At 40.0% G+C, this 26,094-nt stretch overlaps 1 protein-coding gene across 1 annotated transcript in view; it reads right to left on the bottom strand.

Moving 5' to 3' along the window:
- Positions 1 to 974: 974 nt before the first annotated feature.
- Positions 975 to 26,094, bottom strand: part of GAS2L3 (growth arrest specific 2 like 3) — a 35,150-nt gene continuing 10,030 nt past the window's right edge. The window contains exons 4-8 of the mRNA XM_032788583.2: positions 15,925 to 16,066; positions 12,709 to 12,772; positions 11,406 to 11,544; positions 9,791 to 9,898; positions 975 to 4,937 (exon numbers count right to left, since the gene is read on the bottom strand). Of these exons, the coding sequence (XP_032644474.1) occupies positions 3,498 to 4,937; positions 9,791 to 9,898; positions 11,406 to 11,544; positions 12,709 to 12,772; positions 15,925 to 16,066 (1,893 nt within the window). The 3' untranslated portion in view covers positions 975 to 3,497. The remainder of the gene's footprint in view (positions 4,938 to 9,790; positions 9,899 to 11,405; positions 11,545 to 12,708; positions 12,773 to 15,924; positions 16,067 to 26,094) is intronic.

Below are 26,094 nucleotides of genomic sequence, written 5' to 3'. Positions count from 1 at the left end.
CTTTTGGACTCATTTATATGAGGTTTATAGTCTGCCTTTTCATTGATTTAATTTAAGTTGCTGGAACCTACATCAAGGACCAACCCAAGCTATCCAAACTAGGACTTTGCCCAATGCAGTATCCTTGGCTGCTGACAGTACCTTATGCAAAATATTTCACTTGCACGGATGGATTCATTTTTAGCAAAGTGCAAGGAAACTGCTGTGTGACTCCTGTTGATGGTAGTGGAAGTTGCACAGATACAATCTATGTGCTTTCTTTTCATGCTCTCCAATTTTACCCACCTTGGTGAGGAGAAATTACTCCAGCAGAACTACTGTGACAGCAACAGGTCGGCTACTACCAGGGGCACAGCTCATTCTTTCACTGCACAGGGTAGTAGTTCCATTAGGCGAAGAGGTTGTTTCAACAGACTGTGTTGTATTTTATTGAGTGCCCCTTGCTTGAGCTGCCCATTGTTGACTTCAACAAAATATGCCCTAATCTGTCCCAGCATAGTTTTCCCTTTGCAATTTAAAAATAAAATAAAAATACCCTGCTAGTCCTCCTTCCATCTCAGTCAATAGCAAGAGTCTCATTGACTTAAATGGAAGCAGGACTGGGTCCAGAGGTAAATTAAAATGTCTGTGTAATTGCCAAATTCCCTCACCTTCTACACACTATTTTAGTAGGAGGCAACGAGTAACTGAAGTGCAAAAAGATTTGTGACTAGTCTTAGGATCAGATCTGTAAACTGTGAATAGCCAGACTGAGTAGTGCCTTACTCCTGCAAATAAAAAAAATTCAGCCTCACTGAAATGAAGTGATGGAATTAAAATTTCAGAATCTTAATTGGGCACACAGACCTTTGTATCTTAATATTGGCTTGACACAGAGAATTTTCTTCATGTTTTGTGCTGCAACAACAAAAACTTTAAAAACATCTTGCAAACATTTTAAATCAATCACTGACTAAAAAAAGTGAGGTATAAGAGTTTATTTAAAGTAACTGATGTTAGTACAGAAAAGGGTCAAGAATTCAGGGATTTGCTTCAACTTCTTTCACAAAAATTTGGTACAAGCAGAAGATTAAACATATCTTTTGCCAGTGTAAACATTGCAAAAACTTATGGATTTCCTGTTAGAGGCCTTCAGAATGACAAGAACTGTTTTGTTAAATTTGACTACAGCTATCCTTTTTGGATTCACTCCATGCCAAGTTACAGGATGTAAGCCTTAGCCAAGTTATGCAATTGGTGTTAAAGATTGAACATAGGTCAATATTTTATAACTATTACATTTAGTTTAGCATAATGCTCAGGTTGATCTGTGTAAATGCAAAAGTGGAACTTAATGTCCGTTGCTTAACCATTTAATAGATTATTGCACTGATTTCAGATATAAGGCACATTTTTATCCCCTGCAGTGCCACACTTTCCCAGCTCAGAAGTTTATGCTTGATATCCAAGCTTTACTTCGGGACTCTCACATTTAATACATTAAATTTTACAAGTCAAAGATGAAATCGTCAAATTTCCCCTTCTTTGAAACCATAATGACATATTTCAAAGTATGATAGAATTAGTATGTACTTAGAGTATTTCATAGCAATTAAAAAACTTCAAACAAATACTTCATAAAGAAGAAACCCGAGAGTTCTGCCATTAGTCTACCCAAGAGGATGTACTGAATCTTAACTACAGGATATCTGGAAGTCTACTCTTAAGCAGTTCTCTTATTGTGAAGAGAATTTTTTCTGCGTATGAGTCAACAGTACAAATTCATTAGTAGCATGAGATTAACTCCACTGCAGTTACTAGAGTTTTCCCATTTATAAATACACTGGGCCAAACTCACTACTGTGTAGGTAAAGCAATTTAGCAACAGACTTTTTTCAAAACAGACAATTTTGTAGCTAAACAAGCTTTTTAGACTTGCTCTCTCAGATATCAAGGTTGGTGTATTTAACATTCCAAAGGATTAGCTAGTAGCTTGTTTACACAATATCCACTTTCAGCAGACTAATCGGTACTTTACAGTATATAAATAACAGAAAATTAACAAGGGGCTGATAATGACAGATCTATGAGGTTGCCACTGCCAATTAAAAAAACATGATTCGTTTATAAACAGCTCTTTAACTCCAGTTCTGAGAAAAAAAATTCAGACTATAATGTAGCCTTATCATTGGCCCATAGATAAATTCTTTAGGAGAAAAATATTCTCTCAGTTTGTAAGTCACACAATCATATTCCATTTATGAAACTTAAGGCAGAAGATTCCTTTTAAATGCTTGCATTGCTGTTCCTTAAACTTGTAAAATATCATGACTTCAGATAACACTGACCCAGAGATGGTAATTAGTGCAAGTGACGACAGTTTTCATTCATTCAAGAAGAATTTCACCCTTGTGCAAAGGTTAGCACCAGGCTGAGGCACCATACTAGTACTTCTTAAGCCCTATTTTGAGGGCTTATGTGTTATGTAAGAAGCCTCATGCAGCCCTCTGAAGAGGGTGAATGTAGCCCTGTTAGCACTCTGGGAAATGGTTACTTAGCTCCAAAAAGGAATGACCGTGTAGAGTTATTACAGCAGATTTAAACAGAAGAAGACATAGCCTAGGGAGAAGAGACACTTTAAAAACAACAATGGCAATTTAATAAAACTGTCCACAGCACCATCCTCTTTCATTTTTTAAAAATATATCTTGTCATAATAATAATAATCTAAAACAACAACAGTGTGACATTCAGCTATGACATTCAGTGTCAGAGTGTTACCAAGCACTCAAATGCTAAGGCACTAAAAAGATGAGAGCCAAAGCCAAGATTTTTAAAAGTGACTTGTGCCCAACTTGAGATACCTTAAAGCGGTCAGATTTTCAGAGTTTGGATGCTTAGCGCCTTCTGAAATATCAGGCCACTTTAAGGCATCTCACGCAAAAAAAAATCACCAACCATTTGAAAATCTTGGCCTAGAGTCTTAATTCCTCTTATCCGTATCAACTGCCCATCCAAAATTTGATAAATTAGCTTGCTCAATTAGTGCAACGAAAATGTTTATCCGATTATCTTTATTTTCAAATAAGTTGGCTTTTAGTGATATCAATTATACATGTACAGTATAAGTAATGTAATTAGCAACAGCAGGTACTTGACACCGATGTACCAGAGTGTTCTGAATCATCATCTGGATCCTGCTTTGAAGAAATATCTAGAATAAGCTAAAATCCATTTAAGGAGAATAGCAACAGTCCTCCTCTCCAAAACCAAAACAGCCTTAAATCACCAAACTGGTGTACTCTGTCCGTACTGTGTTATGAAAAGTAACTTTACTTACTATTCACCATATGTAATAAAAGTGGAACAGTATTTAGCTACAAAGTATGGACAGAGTATATAGTAAATAATCCTTATAGAAAAAAATATACTTAGGTCTCATACATGTCGGAGACATAAAAAGTGTTACCACTGTGATTAGTGTAATGTTATTTAAATGGAAAGCACTATATTTCTGCTTACTTTCTGGGTTTCTTACTGCCTGTCATAACAAAATAGTGATCATCTTGTTTAGCCTTCAAAATAGGATTTTTTAATACATCAGGGGTCCCCTTGCCATATGCTGTTGTAGTCTTTCCTTTTGAGAGGGGTTTCTTGGCTGTTGAAGCCAGGATTTCATCACTCTTTTGGGAGGTTTTGATTGAGGAGCAACTTGTTGTGGAAGGCTGTGCCGTCTTTTTTGTCATTTGTGCCTTGGCTGAAGTTTGGGGAAGTCGTACAACAGATAATGGAGTGCGTTCAGGATGTTTTGATAAACTGGATCCTATCTGTGGGTTTCTACTGCTATCTTGTCCCTGTAAATACTTTACTGCAGGCCGTTTATTAGCAGCTGAAGCTACGCTCTTGCTTGGAGATTCCAGAGGAGGCATTAACTGTGATGTTTTACCAGCTGCAAGCAAAGATGCAGAATCTGGCTGTTTTAAGACCGGAGTAGTTCTGAGATTCCTCCCTGGGCCAGATCCTGTTTGTGGCACTTTTCTGGGAGGCCGAGACCCTATTCCCGATGCTTCATTGTTACTTTTGGAAGTGGGTTTTGCTATTTTTGCAAGAGACTGATAAGAATGTGAAGGCTTTGAAACAACAGGCAGATTTGCGTTAGGTGGCCTAGCAGATTTTGATGAGGATTTTGAAGCAATAGAATTAGGTTTGGTGGTGGAGTTAGATACAGTTTTGCATTTAGAAGCAGCATATTTTTGTTTCGAAGCCATTATTTCTCTTGTCCCAGGTAATTCTGAAAGCTGACTTGTAGAACAAGAGAGGGTAGGACGTAAAATTGTTGCTGGAGAATTCTGGGATGGTGTAAGTTTAATGTTAGGAGTATCAGGGGACCAGATGCGTTTGCGCAGTGGTCCTGAACAATCAGGAGCAGTATTTAATAATGCAAGTGAAGAACTTTTGTTTGCAGGTTGTGCAAGTTTTGAAATAGCAGAAGTTGGTAAGTTGCGTGTAGAAGAATCCAGTTTCTTTGAAGCACCTGTTAAGGATTTGAAAGGAGATTGGGCACCCTTTGCTGGAGATCCTTGTAATTTGGAATGAGCTGATATGGACTTGGTTGCCCCTTTTGGAGATGACCGGGCAGGTGACTGTGGACGTTTAGATAATGCCTGCTTACCACTGGCCACCTGAGCAGCTTTTTTAACTGAAACAGAAGTGGGTGGTTTTGAATTTTGTTTCTGAAACATATTAATAGCAGATATGGGATTCATGAGAGGAGGCTGCAGTGTTCTAGATGATGAATCAGGGGGGTCTTCACTGGGGCCACCTTTTTGAAATGCCAGGATTTTTTGCTCCAGAGTTGCAAATTGCAGCACTCGACATGGATCATATTTGAGAAGAAAACCTTGAAGAGTGTCCCAGCCTCCACCAACACGTACCATCACATGTTTTCCATGCAGCATCTAAGAAGGAGGGGGAGAGAAGCAGATGGCAGAACACTAAAAATCATATCTACTTTAGTACACAATTTATTACCAAATGTAACACAGGAAGTGTAAGGCACTAGCAACTTGAATGTATCCTATTTCTAAGGGAGCATCCTTTAAATAGCCTGAAATTCCTCATTTTAAATTCCTTTTTTAAAAAAGGAAAAGGATTTCAGGGGTTTTCTGCTCCCCTCTTGACATTAATAAGTTTTTTTCCAGCAACTGAGACACTGAATATGCAGGGGCAACTAAATATCTATGAGCTACTAGGTGTTACGGTAATACAAATACAGTACATTCTCATTTATCCAAATGGCTTGGGGGACACCTGAAACTTTCAGATAACTGGGCATTAAGATAAAAAACAGTTATTAACTAACATAGGGCTCTGGAGAGGGGACATACTGGATATGGATAAGTAGGATTTTCAGAAAAAGGAAATTCAGGTAACTGGAATTATACTGTAATAAGTGTAAGGTGACAGATTGGTTTATGTTTGTATCAAATTGTTGTATGCGGTGTTGCTATAGCTGTGTCAGTGCCAGGATACCTTCCCCAGACCTGAAGAATAGCTTTGTGTAGCTCAAAAGATCTTCTGTCTCATCAGCACACGCTGGTCACAAGAACGGCCATACTGGGGCAGACCAAAGGTCCATCTAGCCCAGTTTCCTGTCTTCTGACAGCAGCCAATGCCAGATGCCCCAGAGACAATGAACAGAACAGGCAATTACCAAGTGATCCATCCCCAGCCGCCTACTCCCAGCTTCTGGCAAACAGAAGCTAGGGACATTATCTCTGTCTGTCTTGGCTAATCTTTTTTGAACCCTGTTATATAGTCCTCGCCTTCACAACATCTCTGGCAAAGAGTTCCACAGGTTGACTGTGCGTTGTGTGAAGAAATACTTCCTTTTGTTTGCTTTAAACCTCCTGCCTATTAATTTCATTTGGTGACCCCTAGTTCTTGTGTTATGAGAAGGAGTAAACCCTTCCTTATTTACTTTCTCCACACCAATCATGAATCTATAGGCCTCAGTCATATCCTCTCTTAGTCATCTATTTTCCAAGCTGCAAAGTCCCATTTTTATTAATCTTGCCTCATATGGAAGGTGTTCCATACCCCTAATCATTTTTGTTGCCCTTTTCTGTGCCTTTTCCAATTCCAATATACAGTACCTTTTTTGAGATGGGGCGACCACATCTGCACGCAGTATTCAAAATGTGGGTGTACCAGGAATTTATAAAGGCAATATGATATTTTCTGTCTTATTATCTATCCCTTTCTTAAAGATTTCCAACATTCTATTAGCATTTTTTGTCTGCCGCTGCACATTGAGTGGATCTTTTCAGAGAACTATCCACAATGACTCCAAGATCTCTTTCATGAGTAGTAACAGCTAATTTAGACCAAATCGTTTTATAAGTAATGGTGGGATTATGTTTTCCAATGTGCATTACTTTACATTTATCAACATTGAATTTCATCTGCCATTTTGTTCCCCAGTCACCAGGTTTATGAGATTCCTTTGCAACTCTTCACAGTCTGCCTTGGACTTACCTATCTTGAGTAGTTTTGTCTTATGTGCAAATTTTGCCACCTCACTGTTTACCCCCTTTTTCCAGATCATTTATTAATATGTTGAATACGACTGGCTGCAGTAGATCCCTGGTTGACACCACTATTTTCCTCTTTCCATTTTGAAAACTGGACCATTTATTTCTACCCTTTGTTTCTATCTTTTAACCAATTACTGATACATGAAAGGACTTTCCCTCTTATCCCATAACAGTTTACTTTGCTTAAGAGACTTTGGTGAGGGACCTTGTCAATGACGACCAATGCAAAGAATTCATTTAGTTTCTCTGTAATGGCCTTATCTTTGAGTGCTCCTTTAGCATCTCGATCGTCCAGTGGCCCCACTCGTTGTTTAGCAGACTTCCTGCTTCTGATACTTAGAAAACAAATTGCTATTACTTTGAGTCTTTGGCTAGTTGTTCTTCAAATGCTTTTTTGACCTTCTTAATTATATTTTTACACTTCACTTGCCAGAATTTATGATCCTTTCCATTTTCCTCACTAGAGTTTAACTTCCACTTTTTAAAGGATGCCTTTTTGCCTCTCACTGCTTCATTTACTTTGTTGTTTAGCTAATGTGGGCACCTTTTGGATTCTGTGTTTTTCAATTTGGGGGTATACATTTAAGTTGAACCTCTATTATGGTGCCTTTAAAAAGTTTCCATGCAGCTTGCAGGGATTTTACTTTTGGCACTGTACCTTTTAATTTCTGTGTAACTAACTTCCTCCTTTTTGTGTAGTTCCCCTTTCTGAAATTAAATGCTACCGTGTTAGGCTGCTGCGGTGTTTTCCCCGCCACAGCAGTCCAGTAACATCCTCTTCCAATACAGGATACTACCTCACCCACCTCTGTATCAAATTGTGACTTTCAGTTGACACTAACTGACATTTTGAAGAATGTGGCCTACCATTGGGTACGCAACTGGAACTGCCTAGAGCTGTCAAAGACAGATGCAAGCCTCCCTGAAGAATTCAACATTAGAATCATCAACAGTGATTGTTTTCCAACCAAAGGCATCCAACTTCACAACAATGGTTTTGCTACAGAGAGTGACCAGGCAAAAAGAAACTGGCTTTCCCAGTTTGGGCTCCAGGGGCGCTGGACCATCCCAGTTAATCACTCAAGTGTGGTTCTGAAGCTGATCAGTTAGTCACCTGACAGAGGAGACAGAAGCCTTATTTAAGAGTAGGAGCTACTCTAGGCTTCCTCTCTCTCACTGGGCACCCATTGCCAGATGACAGGAGGGCAGTATGTCCACTTGACATACTGACTGGCTTAGGACTCACAAGATAGGTGAACATACACTCAGGAGAGAGGGTGTATAGGCTTGTTATTTTTCCCAAAGATCTGTAACTCTTGTGTGTTTTGAGAGTATGAATTACCAAGGTTAAAAAATTCCTGTGTTCCTTGCTTTACCTGCTACTTGGTCCCTGAGGAGTTAAGCTATAAAGCAGAGCACCCACGGCAAAGTGGAACTCTGGGGGTGCAGGCATAAGCAACTGGGGCAGATTGGGAGGTAACAGCACTGGTTTCAGAGTCTAGGGCAGACGGACAGCAGAGTACCACACTGCAAGGCGGGTGCAGACTCCCTGTCTGACACTCTAAGTGTGCCTTACAGGCTCAGAGCTAGAAAACAGCGAATGGACTCTGCTCAGAAACAGCTGGCTTGGAAGACTGGATTCATTTACAACAAACTGGAGGTAGCTACTGGGCAGGTCTGTAACATGTACACAGTAAACTGAAATAATAAAGCAAAAAATTGTTCCTGCCCACTTCTTTCCATTATAGTAATTGTATGTGTCATTTCAAACTATAGGCAGTAGGTACATCATTTTCAGACAGAAAAGTTGTTTTCATGTTGATGATGCCCCTTCAACATTTAGGCTAGCATAAGAATTTGTGAGGTTAAAGGGTAGATCAGCTATACTACTCGATAGCCCAGAAGTTTGACAGTCAACATTCAAGGATTAATATTCTTAATTAATATTCAGTTATCTTCCTTTGCACTTCAGGTTCTGACTCTGAATAGACACAATGCAGTATGACACTATACTTTAAACTTAAGGGATTCAGTCTAGTTGTCACTATTTACATGGTAGTGATGTTTGGGACATTAAATTTACACTATAAAATCATGATATCCCCTCTTAGAGAGAGTCTCTTTATGAAATGTAAGAATTTTATACGAATTTACTATGAAAGTCATGAAGACAAATATATAGTGATCAGTTTCTGTGTAGCTAATATTTCATGACTTCAATGCTTGTTTCCTTGTTAAACCAATATTTTTGAATTAGTATGTATGGACCAGAACAGCCAGGACTCGGGGGGGGGGGGGGGGGGAGAGAGACTTACTAGACACCTACATACTAGAAGATTAAACCTATTAGCCAGAGAAGTTGTCTGTCATTTTCTCTGTCTTCCCTACCCTCCCAGACACTACCCAAATATCTGCAGTGTTCTGATAAGAATCCCAGATATTCACAGCTGCTGGAGGTTCAACCAAGATGTTTTTGGATCAGTCTCTGGATAGACAGTATTATATTTGAAGCTCCAACCACTCTTCAGTAGTCACAAGGGAAAAGACATTTTCTGCCTCTTTCTCCTTACTCCAAAGTCTCCTGGCTGCTGCACACACCACTCTATCAACCGTCAAGTATAGCAGATTGTTGTAATGACCCAGCCAGTCTATCCACACAACAGCTTCTAAGCCAAACTCAAGTTCCTGCCAGTTCTGCTTCTCATAGCTTTATTCAGAGAGTGAATGTCTGCCCCGATTGTAGCCCAATTACCCTCTCCTTCAAGCAGAGGTCAAGGCCATTCCACCATGCTGGCAGCAAGAGGAGCATTTTGATGATCCACCCACGGATACTGGTCCCTTTCAGAGGTCCCTAGGATATAAAACTGTTATGATTACAGACAGGTGTATGGACATTCTGATGGGACATTACAACAGTCTACAGTCTTTGATTTCCAATGTTATGTGTCTAAACATTATTCCCTCCCTGTTATGCCCCTAGGTTACCATACTTTACCAAAAACCTGCAAGAGATTCCAAGGGGAAAGAAGACTGGAGGGCCACTGCCAATGGTCCAGGGATGAATCCAGCGAGACAAAAAACATGCAGATTGTACACTCCTGTTGTGCTGGACAGACATATGAACCCAAGTGATAAAAGTTCTGACCACAGGCAAGATACAGTGGAGGCAAAGCTAAAAAATGAGGTGAGGAAACATTTTGAGAAACTGCACTTACTCGTATGAAGAGTATTTTATCTCCCAATCTATACCGTCCTTCAGATAAGTACTCAATCGAAAATCTATGGGAACAGCTACAGGGAAGATCTTCTGCTATGTGCTTAACCTAGATTTTAAAAAGGAAAGTACCTGTTGTAATTTTTTTTGAAAAACTCAATTTCTAAGAGTGTAGTGTTTTTTGTTTTGGGGAATAACCACTAATAGGTCATTTAACCATGGCAAAAGATTAAATATGTCCCTGTCAAAATACTTGCCCTCATTACAAGATGACCTGAACAGATAAAACTGTCCATGCACAAGATTACTTTAATTTTTTGAGTGGTTCAGATCTGGTTCTTCTAATTTCTCATTTTATTAGAACACTTTTCTTATTTAAATTCCATTTCTTTACCCCAATTCACTTGTCAATAATAGTAAGTGTAGCTTCATAAAGATAGACTTCATGTCTCAAGGAACTGTACCAGATGACTGGGCCTCTCTTGAATTGCTGAAATGGTTTTTAGTAGGCCCAGTCTGACCTCTCTCATCAGATGAGCAAATTGGTCAAGATTCTGTACTTGCACCAGTATTCTCCAAGATAGTTGGAAATCTTTCGTAATCTTACAAAGGAAAAACAAAACAAAACAAAACTGTATCCAGAAAGGGAGGAACAGAGAAACAATCCAGACACTAAAAAGGAAGCCATCCACAACTTACCCTTAGTGCTGAAGAGAAATGTTCATTTTAAAAAGCAGAGAAAGAGCTTCAAAGAATGGGTACAAAATAGAAATGCAACAATGCTGGTGAGCTACCGAATTACTCGCCCTTCAACAGAGAAAGACAAACTGAGGGCTGGAGCATTCCAGAGAAGCAAAAGGAGATGCAGGTGTGATTATTCATTATTATATTTTAACAGTCCGAGGTGCGTGTCACAATGGATTTAGTCATCCATTCTCAATCTATGAAGCCATAGACTATGAAGGAAATTATTTTTAGAAATGTAGGTTTACATATACTGCTTCTCTAAACTACTTAAAAATGAGTATCAGTCCCTTATGGCCTGTTCACAAGCTAAGTGATTCATTTCCTTTGTGCATGAAAGTGTTTCCTTAGGGGTGCAACTACAGAAATTTGTTCAAAGATTACTCCAAGATATTTTAGCAGGCTTGTTTCTTCAGCAAGTTTTCACATTTAAAAAAATAAACAAACTTCATTTTGTAACATATGTTTAAAAAAGCCTATTCTTTTAATATTAAATAGTTTGGTCAAACACCACTAAATAATACCATTTAAGACTTACTGAATGGGAATGTAATATACTGGAGGTGTGTGTGTTTTCTTGTCTTCCATCAGCATAGGAAAGAAGGATGGAGAGATTTCAATACATGCTTTCCCTATGCTGAGGTGTCTGTTATGCACCCATTTAAACACTACTACTTTCAGATAAAAAGATGCACTATGCACATTTAGAACATGTCCATTGGAGGAGGCATATCCTTGCCCTTTTAGGGCAAGAAGGCACATAGATGCTACATAGAAATTCCTTGCATTTAATTATCTAAATAGTACATATGCAAAATTAGGAGCTGGAGTAATTCAAAACCCACACCGCAAAAAACACGCACAATACTTACTGCTTCATGCAGTTCCCCATGGTGGCAACATGACTTTGGGGTGCTGAGAGATGTTACAGGCCCAGAGGTCATCAACAATGTCTCTTCTAACTCAATTTCATTCTCCAGTTTTACTAGCACAGGAGGTTCAACTCCATACCTGAACACAAATACGAAGATAATAATGGGGTAAGAGGAGACATTATGAAACTAAACAAATACAAAGGAGCCAGTGAAGAAAATACATGTAAAGTGCTGAATAACCCAACAGGGGAAAAAGCAGCTCATATAAGAAAAGTTTGGTCCAGGGCAAGCTTTCAGAAGTGCTGTGCCGAGTCTTCATTTATTCACTCTAATTTAAGGTTTCACGTGCCATTAATACATTTTAATGTTTTTAGAAGGCCTCTTTCATAAGCCTATAATATATAATTAAACTATTGTTATAGGTAAAGTAAATAAGATTTTTAAAATGTTTAAGAAGCTTCATTTAAAATTAAATTAAAATGCAGAGCCCCCCGGACTGGTGGCCAGGACCAGGGTAGTGTGAGTGCCAATGAAAAATCAGCTCGCATGCTGCCTTTGGTCAGTCAGAGGATTAATTATCTAATAAAAGTCAAATATTGTAATAGCATTAAGGTTAGAATTTCTCTCAGACATGCTTTAAATTGGTTAGAATAATTTTGCTGCTGTCTGGGTTCAGTTTAAATAGCGGGTACACATCCCCAGTGAATGTACCACAGTGGGGGAAAGATGGTCTTAGAGAGGCTACAGCAGAAGATAGTAAAGTTTTCATTGGATTTGACCAATTTAAGTTATGAGGAAGTGTTAAGAAAATTGTTCTTATTCCCAGTGGAAAACAGGAGACTGAGAAGACTTAGAGGTTTTCGAAGTTATGAAATGACTACAACAGTTGAGGCATTTTTCAAACTTAAAATTTAAGAACAAGAGTTAAAGTTCTGTTTTTGAGGCCACTTAGGTCTCCATTCATGATCTCCTCGCCTTACAAATGTAGATATCTTGGTGCTATCTATGTCCTTGATTGTGACATTTAGGCACAGCCCGTATTAAGCAGCAGTGTGGAGCTGCACCTCACTAGAAAGCATTTAGGCAGGTATTAGCAACAACAGGAAATTTTTGAATAGTATCCTTAGTACAGGTAGGCCGTAACAGTAGAGCTGTTAATTACTCTCTGAACCAAAACAGAATCTATTTTCATTGTGCTAAAAGACTGCAATTTGCTAAACACTGTATGTAACCCAACACTAAAACTTTATATGCTTAACAGAATGCAATTTCTAGTTAGAAAACTACACAGAGTGCATACCTCGATACGATGCGACCAATTTCCAGTAGACAGAGATACACCTGTCTTGGATCCTTGTGCAAAACTACAGAGGAAAAAATAAGTCATACTTCACGTTTGGAAAGCTTTACCAGATAAGGGGGCGGCCTGTGAACTAAAGTACAGAAAATAGAAGGCAGGTAAGATTGTCACCCATTCCCTAAGTCATCTTTACATCCTGCAAACAAGATACATACACACAAGACTAAGTTTTCAACTGTGGGATATTACAAACAGCCTCAAAAAGACAGAAGGTGCCTATTTGAAAATTTAACAGGTGGGTGATGGAGGCTGATATCAAGGGCCAATCAGAGGTGAGAGTCAATATCTCAATAGTGAATGAAAGATGATGGATAGGGTGGGATAGGCTGTGAAGGCCTTTAAAGTGAAGACAAGTACCTTTATGCCTAGATCACAAACAGAAGTCTCAAGCTTCATAGATGGTGTTCACTAGCAATCAAGATGTTTGGCTTGATATCAGAGTGGGTGAGCGGGACAGAGCATCCAGAAACAAACTACTGCCCATGTGAAAGCCATTCTGGGGTCAGTTAATTCGCTACTTCCATAGCCTCCTACCCATTCTAGGGGCTGTTGCTACAGCATGGCTCTTGCACAGGAATGGGTAATTGCCAATCACAAAAGCAGTCATTCCCATTTCACCCATCAACAAGAGCTTGAAAGCTTGCCTGTGCAAGGGGGGAATTGGAGTGAGAAGACTTGCAGCCTCCCTAATGAGACTCACTGCCAAAAGGCACACAAAGTTAGCATTTATGCCACAAAGCCAGTTTCTGAAAACAATAAACAGACTTCAAAATACTTTTAGCTACAAACAAAACAACACAGCATTATGAAATCCTGACTGCTGATCTCAAGGAAGTTAAACATATTTTAAGTATTTGTTTCAGAGTGCAGTTAATGAGATTAGGCTCTTCAGTTTATACAGAGAGTGAACTGAGGATATACACAATCTACTTTCATTACACATTTTTTCTCCTTCTTGCACCACTGAAAAACAACAATACATTTAGTATTTTAGATTAGATAGATGGATAGGATTTTTAGCTATTTCATTCTAATTTAGTAGAAAAATGGTCTAGTAAAGAACAGGAATGGGCACCTCCAACTGGTAGGAATGGGAATTTCAAAGACTAGTTAGCCAATAAAATGAGTAAGCAGTGACAGAGGCCATTTAAGGGTCATAAACATTAGCAGTGTGTAATAACAAGTTTTTTTTTAAATTAAATAAATAAAATAACCCTTACTTTAACTGCAAACTACATTTTTAGTCACTATTGCAAGTTTTAATGTACATTGCAAATATAGGTGATTTTATATGTTCTTTTGACAGGCAAAGAATTTTGCAATATTTAAAGAGTACCCGAGTTGCCACAGAAAGGCTTGTGCTTGTTTGCTTCTATTTAAAAAGTAAGTGATGCAAAAACAATTAATTATCTTACAATGAATATACAACTTTTCTTAATGATCAGTCAAAGATTTCATTCCATCTGGAAGATCAGTTCAGCAGCTGCTGGTTACAAAGTACAGGCTGAACACAAGAGGCATAAACTCAATTTACAATCTTTGTTTTCATAACCATCTAGTTAGAGGGGGAAAAGTAAGGGGTTGAGAATCATATAGGGTAAATCCTGAGGTAAACGTTAATTACTAACAGACTGTTGTAACTTCAGGCACAAAATCCTGACGTAGTTCTCTAATTCAGCTATCATGTGTGTACTATTCTGAGCACTTTATACAGCAAGAAAAAAAGATTAAATACTACATAAAAGGATATTTGTGTTTTAAAAATTTTAATGTGGTCTCTTGGCACTTTAAAAAAAATGCTGGTCTCAATTATTCTGTTTTGGGTTTTTTTTTTTTGCTGTGCAGAAAATGTGGGATTTCACTGCACTCTATTTTTTTCTCCCACAATGCAACTCTTCAGAGGCTTCAAAAGCACTATTCAGTCAGATTACTCAATGCAGCCATAAGCAACTGACCCTGCAAAGCTTCTGTCACATGAACAGTCCTATCAAAGTCCCAGTCACTACTTATATGATTATTTCTGTCTCACACAAGTATGACTTTAAGAGCACCTCAGTGCCAACTGGCAGCACCTGCCAGTTCTGTTAGCAACTCCTATCAGGCCTGACAAACTCACTACACCTAACGCACTGTTTTCATAGTATTTATCCAAAAGCATCTTGTGAGGTATCAGATGAAAGCTGGTGACATACTGGTCAATAAAATTGTTGTAAAATGGATGTATTAAGATCATATGAGGAATTATGTATATGTACTGATATTATGCTTTAAAGTCTGTAACCAAACAAAGGGAGAACCATGTTTCTTCCAGACAGGAGGGAAGGTAGTTCTCTCTCTATGAAATGTAAATTAAGCATGGTAAAGTCAATACAAAGGAACTCCATTTGCATGTAAAGTGAACAGGAAAAATAGGTCAATGGGGGGGATGTGAACTCAACATCGTGTCAGCATGCCAGAGAAAAAGAATTTTATCTGGGGGTGCACTTCAGGATACATTTCAAAGGACATAGGGAAAAATCTGGGTCCTGGTTATGACTGAAAACTAGCAAGCCCTGAAGAAAATCTTAGGTGAGAGACTGTTTTAGACAAGGATTATAACCAGATAAGCTTTACTCTCTAGAAAATGTATTATACTTAGTTTCATTTGTACCCGTTTCTGTTTCCATTATTCTCACTCAATACTCACTTGAATCTGTGAATCTCTGTTCTTGGGTAATAAATGTATTCGTTTTCACCATAAACAGATTATAATTCGGTGTTATAGAGGACCTGATCCTGAGGTGTAACCTTCCAGCTGTGTGTACACTGTCTTTTTGGGGACAGCATAACTTGGTAATTACTGTGAGTGCCTAGTGCCAGGGGCTGAACACTACAGAGGGATGTTTCTGTGGAGCTCGGGGATGGGGATACACTAAGTGTTACCCTGCAAGGCAAAATAAGTGCTGGCAGAGTCCTGAGGCATGCATTTGGGTGGCTATCTGAATGAGTGTCGGGGAACTGACACACTGGTTTAGCATCAGCAAATCTCTCTCTAGCTGAGGTAGAAGGGTGAATCACAATCTGGGGCAACTCAAGAAAGTGTCAAAGTAAGGGTCAGGATCGGGCCCAAAGAGAGTTCTATGCCCCCAAAATAACTTTACAGAAAGGGATAATTACCTAAACCTTCAGATTCAAAGAGATAAGTCTCATCAACTCCAATGCACCTACACCAGTTAAGGAAGTTGGCTGTATTATCTCTAGCAAAGAAGGATCCTGATGGTGCATTCTTCTTACACGGGACACATGTCATAGGAAAATTCTGGCAAAAAAAAATATTTCAAAAATGAAATATGCTGTGCAGATACATAAGTGACATTTTGAAACATATTTTCATAAGATCAAGTAAGAATATTACATTTAAAGTACAACAATGGCAGCCAGCTAATAACTATTATAATTTTTTTTATAACTGATATAAGCTACATCCATATCTGAAATGCAGACGAAGCTTTCTCCATTTGATGGCTACAACCATGTTAGATATAAGCCTTCAAAGGGCAAGTCGTCATTCTTGTGTCTAAGACGACAGTGTGTGTATGGTTACTCTGCTGAAGTCAGGAATCAAGGTAGAGGAAAAGAAATCTTCCATTGTAACTCTGCATCCTGAGATGCAATAGTGTGGCCTCTCCTATATTTAACAGTCTACCACTAACCTCCACCAACTAGCAGCACATGGGGAAGTTTAGCTGGTGGATCTACATAGGCGTGGTTCCACTGGCTCCACCCTCAAACTCCCTGCACAATGTAGCAAAAGGATTACTCTTAGAGCATCTCTCTACAATGCACAAGGGGTGTGCACTAGCTACATGGATGACACAACTCTTCTACCCCATCCCCCCAAAATATAGTGAAACTACACTAGCTGTTGCATTCAGGCACTTTTCAAGCTCTTCCATAAGTAGATGGGTGTGGTACGGAGGGAGGGAGGAAAGCGGTAGAGTTTCCTTTAGAAAGTAGTTGCTTTCAGATTTTTTTAAACCAGTTTAAGTTTGGGGATATAGGTGAGGTATCTTCTCTCTCCTTTTCACAGGCAATGATGATCTGCAACATTCATGGGTGTCCCTTATAAGTAGGGCCCTACCAAATTCAAAGCCATGAAAAACATGTCAGGGATTGTGAAATCTGGTCTCCCTCTGAAATCTGCCTGTTGTAGGGGAGGGGTCACAGTATTGCCATGCTGCCTTCAGAGCTGGGCAGCTGGAGAGCGGTGGTTGCTGTCCAGGCGCCCAGCTCAGAATGCAGCACCACAGCCAGCAGCAGTGCAGAAGTAAGGGTGGCATGGTATGGTATTGAGATCCTTACTTCTGCACTGCTGGTGGCATTGCCTTCCGAGCTGGGTGCCTGGCCAGCAGCCGCCGCTCTCTGGATGCCCAGCTCTGAAGGCAGCACAGAAATAAAGGTGGCAATACCATAACCCTCTACAACAACCTTGCAACCCTCTCCATAGTCCTCTTTTGCCACCCTTACTTTGAATTTTAATTCAAATATCTGAAACTGTAAAATTCAAGATTTTTAAAGTGCTATGACCACGAAATTTACCAAAATGGACAGTGAATTTGGTAGGGCCTAACTTATAAATATCCAACATAGTGCTCTGGGAAAGTTGTTCCCTTTTCACTATCAAATACCTCCCTCAAGAAGAATTTTAGCAGTTGGTTACTGATATTTAGCCTTCATATATTTAGCTAAATAGTTAAAAATGTATGCCTTCCCGTCAGCTTCTACAACACAGAGTACTAATATAAAAAGAAAGTTAGTGTATATCTACACTACAGGATTATTCTGATTTTACATAAACCGGTTTTGTAAACAGATTGTATAAAGTTGAGTGCACGCGGCCACACAAAGCACAATAATTCAGCGGTGTGCATCCATGTACCAAGGCTAGCGTCGATTTCTGGAGCTTTGCATTGGAAAATCACCACATATATTGCAGGCAGTAAACAAAATACAGAACGTCCGTGGCCTTCGTAGCCTCAGACTTACCGAATAATGTGCGTCGTGGTGGGGCTTGGGCTCTCGTGGGACTAGATGGGGTGAGAAATAAACCATGAACAGGAAAAGGGTCCTCTAGACCCAAGGTTTCTCCCATTGAACTGATGCGGAAGCAGCCCTCAGTTTTCCAGACATCTTAGCAGACAATGTGAAGACAAGCCCCAGAGAATGAACATAAATCCAAGTATCCATCCTCAGTTTAAGAATAGCCCCGATCTTTGTTAGAGTCTTGCAGAAGAATTTTGCTAAAAGCATAACCTCGAACAAGAAAAGGCCTGTAGTCAAGTGTTCTCAACTTTTGTACTGGTGACCCCTTTCGATCAACGCCTCTGAGTGCATACCCCTTATAATTAAAACACTTTTCAATAAATTATAACACTTTATAATGTCGGGTTAGATGGGTTTGTGGTGGAGCTGACACGTCGCAACTCCCCAGTAATAATCTTGTGACCTCTCAAGGGGTCCCGACTCCCAGTTTGAGACCGCTGGGCTATAAAAATGGGTCCATCTGGTGTATTCAGACAGAGTGAAACATGTAGTGTTAATGTTAATACTAAGATTGCAGTTCAAATTTCCTGGTTCAACTGGCAGGACCCTTTTAAGGTGGTAAGCCGCAGGTGGGCTCCCTCAAACTATGAGGAATCAGCATCAAAAGAGAAGAGAGATAGAACAAGAAATTAAACAATCATAAAACAGACGTACTGGTCAAAAATCATTTGCATGCTCAAGTCAAGATCACAGTATTTGATCCACAGGGGGTGAGTGGACTGTTCAAGGGCTAATGAGCTGGGATATTACACTGCAGGGGCTATGCTCATTAACAGCACTGCTTATCTCCAATTACTTGATAATGGGTTCCGGGACTAACTTGTGGTGGCATTTCCACAACTAGCATACACACAATTAAAGGAACAGCACCGCTCATCGTCTAGGCTGCATCAATCAGCAAGACTCCCGTGCCTGCAATCTGAGCTCTCTGGATTGTAAATTCATTTCTTCGCTCCACGTGAGCTCTCAAGCTAGCATTTCTCTGGGTCGTTTTCGTGCTCTTCCCTAACTGGCATCACCAGAGCCGAGGAATTGTCTGGGATCGCAACTGAAGCCAGAGGACTGCACAGGGAAATCAAAGAGTCACTGTCCACCGCTGCAGTGTCAGACCACACGTGAGATTCATACGCTGATAGTCACCGACAAGGCGAAAGTAGAGCCTGAGAAGGAAGATTTCCTGCTGAGTGTATTTGTGAGTTGCTGATGTTTCTGCACAACGTTTACTACGGGCTCAGGAAGATCTACTATTATTGGTTGGCCATTTTGGGGGTGGGGGGGGTGGGGGGGGGTGGGGGGGGAGGGGTTTGTGTTGTTTGGGGGGGGGGGGGGGTGGGGGGGTGGGGTGTGGGGGGGCGGGTTTGGGGGTGGGGTGGGGGGGGGCGGGGGGGGGGTGGCCGGGGGGGGGGGGGGGGGGGGGGGGCGGGCGCACAATTAACCCTAATCCGAACACTGGCAATACTGACAAGAAATCGACGCTAGCCTTGTACACTAGGATGCACCCACGACTGAATCTCTTGTCTTATGATGTAAGAAGCCCGCGGTGCCACTGCAACTTATAATCAACCATCTGTATGGTGAAAATCGGTTATGTTAAACAGAATAATCACGTAGTAGCTGTAATTACACCTATTTCTTTTCATATCAGTACTCTGTGTGTAGAAGCTGACGGGACAGGCCACTATTTTTAACTATTTAGTAATATAGTGAGGCTAAATATCAGTAACAAACTGCTAAATTCTTCTTGAGGGAGGTATTTGATAGTGAAAGGGAACAACTTTCCCAGAGCACTATGTTGGAATATTTATAAGTTAGGGCCTACCAATTCACTGATCCTTTTGGTAATTTTTCGTGGTCACAGCACTTTAAAAAAAATCTTGAATTTTACAGTTTCAAGATATTTGAATTAAAAATTCAAAGTAAGGTGTGCAAAAGAGGACTATGGAGAGGGTTGCAAGTTGTTGTAGAGGTTATTGGTATTGCCACCTTATTTCTGTGCTGCCTTCAGAGCTGGGCATACAAGAGCGCGGGCTGCTGGCCAGGCACCTCAGCTCGGAAGGCAATTGCACCAGCAGTGCAGAAGTAAGGATCTACAATAATACCATGCCACCCTTACTTCTGCAACTGCGCTGGCTGTGTGCTGCATTCTGATGCTGGGCGCCTGGACAAGCAACCACGCTCTTCCAGCTGCCAGCTCTGGAAGGCAGCATGGCAATACTGTGACCCTCCCCTACACAGGCAGATTTCAGAGGGTAGAACCAGATTCAATCCCTCACATGTTTTCATGGCTTTGAATTTAGGTAGGCCCTACTTATAAGGGACACCCGAGGAATGTTGCAGATACATCATTGCCTGTGAAAAGGAGAAGAGAAGATACTCACCTATATCCCCAACTTAAACTGGTTTAAATCTGAAAGCAACTACTTTCTAAAGAAACTCTACCGCTTTCCTCCCTCCTCCGTACCACACCATCTACTTAATGAAGAGCTTGAAAAGTGTGCCTGAATGCAACAGCTAGTGTAGTTCACTAATATTTTGGGGGATGGGGTAAAGAAAGTGGTGTCATCCATGTAGCTAGTGCTACATCCCCTTGGCATGGTAGAAGGATGCTCTAAGAGTAATCCTTTTGCTACATTGTGCAGGGAGGATTGAGGGTGAGCCGAGGTGGAACCAGCCTATTAGATGCCACCAGCTAATACTTCCCCCATGTGCTGCAGTTGGTGAGGTTAGTGGTAACTGTTAAATATAGGAAGAGGCCACACTATTGCACTCAGGAGCAGAGTTACAATGGAAGATTTCTTTTCCTCTACTTGATTCCTTGACTTCAGCAGAGTAACCCATACACACACTGTCGTCTTAGACACAGAATGACGACTTGCCCTTTGAAGCTTATATTAACATGGTGTAGCCATCAAATGAGAAAGTTCGTTGCATTTCAGATATGGATGAATATATCCAATTATAAAAAAATTATAATAGTTATATGCTGGCTGCATTGTCTGTACTTTAAATGGCTAGATATGTCTACTTGATCTTATGAAAATATGTTTCAAAATGTCATTAGGTATCTGCACAGCATAATTTCCATTTTGAATATTTTTTTTTGCCAGAATTTTCCTATGACATTTCCCGTGTAAATGAATGCACATCAGTGATCTTCTGTTGCTAGAGCATAATCATAGGCCAACTTCCTTAACTGGGTAGGTGCATGGAGTTGATGAGACTTATCTCTTTGAATCTGAAGGTTTAGGTAATTAATCCCCTTTTGTAAAGTTATTTTGGGGGCATAGAACTCTCTTTGGCCCGATCCTGACCCTTACTTTGACACTTTCTTGAGTTGCCCCAGATTGTGATTCACCTTCTACCTCAGCTAGAGAGAGATTTGGCTGATGCTAACCAGTGTTGTCAGTTCCCGACACTCATTCAGATAGCACCCAAAGTGCATGCCCTCAGGACCTCTGCCAGCACTTATTTTGCCTTGTCAGGGTCAACACTTAGTGTATCCCCATCCCGAGCTTCCCAGAAACATCCTCTGTAGATGTTCATGCCCTGGCACTAGGCAACTCACAGTAATTACAAGTTATGCTGTCCCACAAAGACAGTGTACACAAGACACTGGAAGGTTAACACCTCAGATCAGGTCCTCTATAACACCGATATATAATCTGTTATGGTGAAAAAACGATACCATTATCTACCCAAGAACAGAGATTCACAAGATTCAAGTGAGTATGAGTGAGAATAATGGAAACAGAAACGGGTACAAATGAAACTAGAGTATAGATACTTTCTAGAGAGAGTAAGCTTATCTGAGTGTTACTCCTTGTCTAAAACAGTCTCTCACCTATAGATTTTCTTCAGGGCTTGCTAGTTTCAGTCATAAGCCAGGACCCAGATTTTTCCCTCACTGTCCTTTGAAATGTATCCTGAAGTGCACCCCCAGATAAAATTCTTTTCTCCTGGCATGCTGACACGATGTTTGAGTTCACATCCCCCCCATTGACCTATTTTTCCTGTCAATTTACATGCAAATGGGAGTTCCTTTGTATTGACTTTACCAATGCTTAATTACATTTCATAGAGAGAGAACACCTTCCCCTGTCGGGAAGAACATGGTTCTCACCTTTGTTTGGTACAGACTTTAAGCATAATATCAGTACATATACATAATTCCTCATATGATTTAATACATACATCCATTTTACAACAATTTTGATTGACCAGTATGCCAGCCAGCTTCATCTGATACCTCACAAGATGCTTTGGATAAATACTATGAAACACAGTGCGTTAGGTTTAGTGAGTTGGTCAGGCCTGATAGGAGTTGCTAACAGAACTGGCAGGTGCTGCAGTTGGCACTGGAGGTGCTCTGAAAGTCATACTTGTGTGAGACAGAATAATCATCATAGAGTAGTGACTGGGACTGTTGATAGGAACTGTTCGTGACAGAAGCTTGCGCCGGGTCAGTTGCTTAATGGCTGCATTGAGTAATCTGACTGAATAGTGCTTTTGAAGCCTCTGAAGAGTGCATTGTGGGAGAAAAAATAGAGTGCAGTGATAATCCCACATTTTCTGCACAGCAAAAAAAAAAAAACCCAAAACAGAATAATTGAGACAGCATTTTTTTTAAAGTGCAAGAGACACACATTAAAAATTTTTAAAACACAAATATCCTTTATTAGTTTTAATCTTTTTCTTGCTGTATAAAGTGCTCAGAATAGTACACCCATGATAGCTGAATTAGAGACTCGTCAGGATTTTGTGCTGAAGTTACAACAGTCTGTTAGTAATTAACGTTTACCTGCAGGATTTACACCTATAGTGTATTCTCAACCCTTACTTTTCCCCCTCTAACTAGATGGTTACGAAAACAAAGATTGTAATTGAGTTTATGCTCTTGTGTTCAGCCTGTATTTTGAACCAGCAGCTGCTGAAACTGCTCTCCAGATGGAATGAAATCTTTGACTGATCATTAAAAAAGTTGTATATTCATTGTAGATAATTAATTGTTTTTGCATCACTTACTTTTAAATAGAAGCAAAACACGACAAGCCTTCTGTGGCAACTCGGGTACTCTTTAAAATTGCAATTTTTGCACTGTCAAAAGCATATAAAATCACCTATTTTTTGTGGGCATGGTTCAATACCTGCCCCAAAAAAAAAAAATCCTAGTCTTTGCGGGGATCACTAAAAAGAATGTGCATGGTAAAAAGAGTTGTTTTGCAGTTAATTCAGTAAAGGTTATTTTATTATTTAATTAAAAAAAAAACTTGGTTTTACACACTGCCTAATGTTTATGACCCTTAAAGTGGCCTCTTCACGCTTACTCATTATTGGCTAACTAGACTTTGGAAATCCCATTCTAACCAGTGGGAGGTGCCCAGTTACCTGTTCTGTTACTAGACCGATATTTTTACTAAATTGAGAAATGAATAGCTAAAAATCCTATTCAATCTACTAAGCTAAAATATCTAAATGTATTGTGTGTTTTCAAGTGCGGCCAGAGAGCGAAAAATGTGTAAGAAAGATCAGATGTGGTGTATACCTTCAGTTCACTCTACTGTAAAACTGAAGAGCCTAAATCTCATTAACTGCCTCTGGAACCAAATACTTAAAATATGTTTAGACTTCTTGAGATCAGCAGTCAGGATTTCCATAAGGCTGTGTGTGTTGTTTGTACTAAAAGTATTTTGAAGTCTGTTTATTGTTTATCAGAATACTGGCTTTGTGCTATAAATGGAACTTCTGTGTGCCTTTTGGCAAGTGGAGTCTCATTAGAGGAGGCTGCAAGTTCTTCTCACTACCCCATTCCCCCGCCCGCAAGCTTTTCAAGCTCTTAGTTGATGGGTGAAATGGGAATGACTGCTTTGGTGATTCGGCCAATACCATTCTCGTGCAAGAGCCATTGCTGTAAGCACAGCCCTGAATGGGAGGAGGCTATGGAAGTACAGAATTAACTGACCCCAGAACTGGCCTTTCAGCATGGGCAGTAGTTTGGTTTCAGGGATGCTGCTGTCCCGCTCACCGCACATCTGATACAAGCCAAACATCTGATGCTCAGTGAACAAGATGGCACCATATGAACTGAGACTTCTTTTGTGATCTAGGCATCAAGGTACTTGTCTCACTTTTCCAAAGCCTTCACAGCCTATTCCCACCTATCATCATCCTTTCATATCACGAGTGAGAATATTCGACTCTCATCTCGATTGGCCTTGGAATCAGCCTCCATCCACCCACCTTTAAATTTTTCAAATAGGCACCTTCTGTTTTTTGAGGCTGTTGGTAATATCTCCACAGTGAATAACCTTAATCTTGTGTGTATTATCTTGTTGCAGGATTGTAAAGAGACTTAGCGGAATGGGTGAAATCTTACCTGCCGTCTATTTCCTTGTACTTTTAGGTTCACAGGGCCGCCCCTTATCTGGTAAAGCTTTCAAACGTGAAGTATGACTTTATTTTTTCCTCTGTAGTTTTGCACCAAGGGATCCAAGACAGGTGTATCTCTGTCTACTGGAATTGCGTCGCATCGTATCGAGGTCTGCACTCTGTGTATTTTCTAACAGAAATTGCATTCTGTAAGGCATATAAAGTTAGTGTTGGGTTAACATAAAGTGTTTACGCAAATTGCAGTCTTTAGCACAACTGAAAATAATTCTGTTTGGTTCAGAGAGTAATTCTAACAGCTCTACTGGTTACGGCCTGAGCCTGTAGCTAAGGAGATCTTTTCAAATAATTTCCTGTTTGGTGCTAATACTGCCTAAATGCTTTTCTAGTGAGGTGCAGCCTCCACGCTGTGCTTATAACGCGGCCTGGTGCCCCCTATGTCACATCAATCGGGACATAGATAGCACCTAAGATATCTAACATTGTAAGGCAGGAGATCGTGAATGGAGCTAATGGCCTCAAATAACAGCAATTTAACTCTTGTTTTAAATTTTTAAATTTGAAAAAATGCCTCAAACTGTTGTAATGTCATCATCAACTCGAAAACTCTAAGTCTCTCAGTCTCTTTTTCCCACTGGGATAAGAACAGAGATTTCTAACACTTCATAAATAACTTAAATTGGTCAATCCAATGAAAAATATTACTATCTTCTGGCCTGTAGCCTCATCGTAAGACCACTTTCCCCCACTGTGGTAACATTCAGCTGGGGAATGTGTAGCCCGCTATGTTAAACTGAAACCCAGACCAGCAAGCCAAAATGATGACTAATAAACCAAATTAAAGCAGTGTCTGAGACAGATAATTCTATACCTTAATAGCTATTACAATATTAGTGATCTTATTAGATAATATAAGTCCTCTGAACTGTAGCCAAAGCTCAGGCATGCGAGCTGATTTTTTCACATTGGCACTATCACCTACCTGGTCCTGGCCACCAGTCGGGGGGCTCGGCCTTTTATTTAAGTTAAATGAAGCTTCTTAAACTTAAGAATCTTTACTTTACCTTACCTATAACATAGTTAATTATATATAAATAAGCTTATGAAAGAGGCCTTAAAAAACATTAAAATGTATTAATGGCAACGTGAAACCTTAAATTAGAGTGAATAAATGAAGACCGGCAACAGCAACTTCTGAAAGCTTGCCCTGGACCTCAAACTTTCTTATATTGAGCTGCTTTTTTCCACCCCCCTGTTGGGTTAGATTGCAGAGCTGCACTTACATGTATTTTCTTCGAGGGTCCTTTGGGTATTTGTTTAGTTTCATAATGTCTCCTCTTACCATGATACCATTATTCATCTTGTATTTGTGTTCAGGGTATGGAGTTGAACTCCTTCTAGTAAAATGGAGAATGCAACATTGAGTAGAAGAGACATTGTTGATAACTGGCCTGTAAACAATCATCTCAGCACACCCCTGGATCAACTACAAAAGTCATGTGCACCTCATGGGAACTGCATGAAGCAGTAAGTATGAGCGTGCACGTGTTTTTTGCGGTGGGGTTTGGCAATTACTGCCAAGCTCCTAATTTTGCATAATCTGTATCTCAGTGCGCAGGCGAATGATTTAGATAATTAAAATCAGAAGGAACTATTTTCTGTAAGCATCTATGTGCTTCTTGCTGCCCTAAAAGGGCAAGGAATGCTCCTCCAATGGACATGTTTAAATGTGCGCATAGTGCGGGTAAAAAAGACAAATTTTTATTCTTTTTTATCTGAAAAAGTAGTAGTTGTTTTTAAATGGGTGATACCAGAATAACAAGAACCTAGCATAGGGGAAACGCATGTATTTGAAATCTC

Source organism: Chelonoidis abingdonii, chromosome 1 (assembly GCF_003597395.2).
Source record: "Chelonoidis abingdonii isolate Lonesome George chromosome 1, CheloAbing_2.0, whole genome shotgun sequence".
Taxonomy (NCBI): Eukaryota; Metazoa; Chordata; order Testudines; family Testudinidae; genus Chelonoidis; species Chelonoidis abingdonii.
The sequence above is the reverse complement of the archived record's forward strand: the minus strand, read 5'-3'. Positions and strand labels throughout refer to the sequence as shown.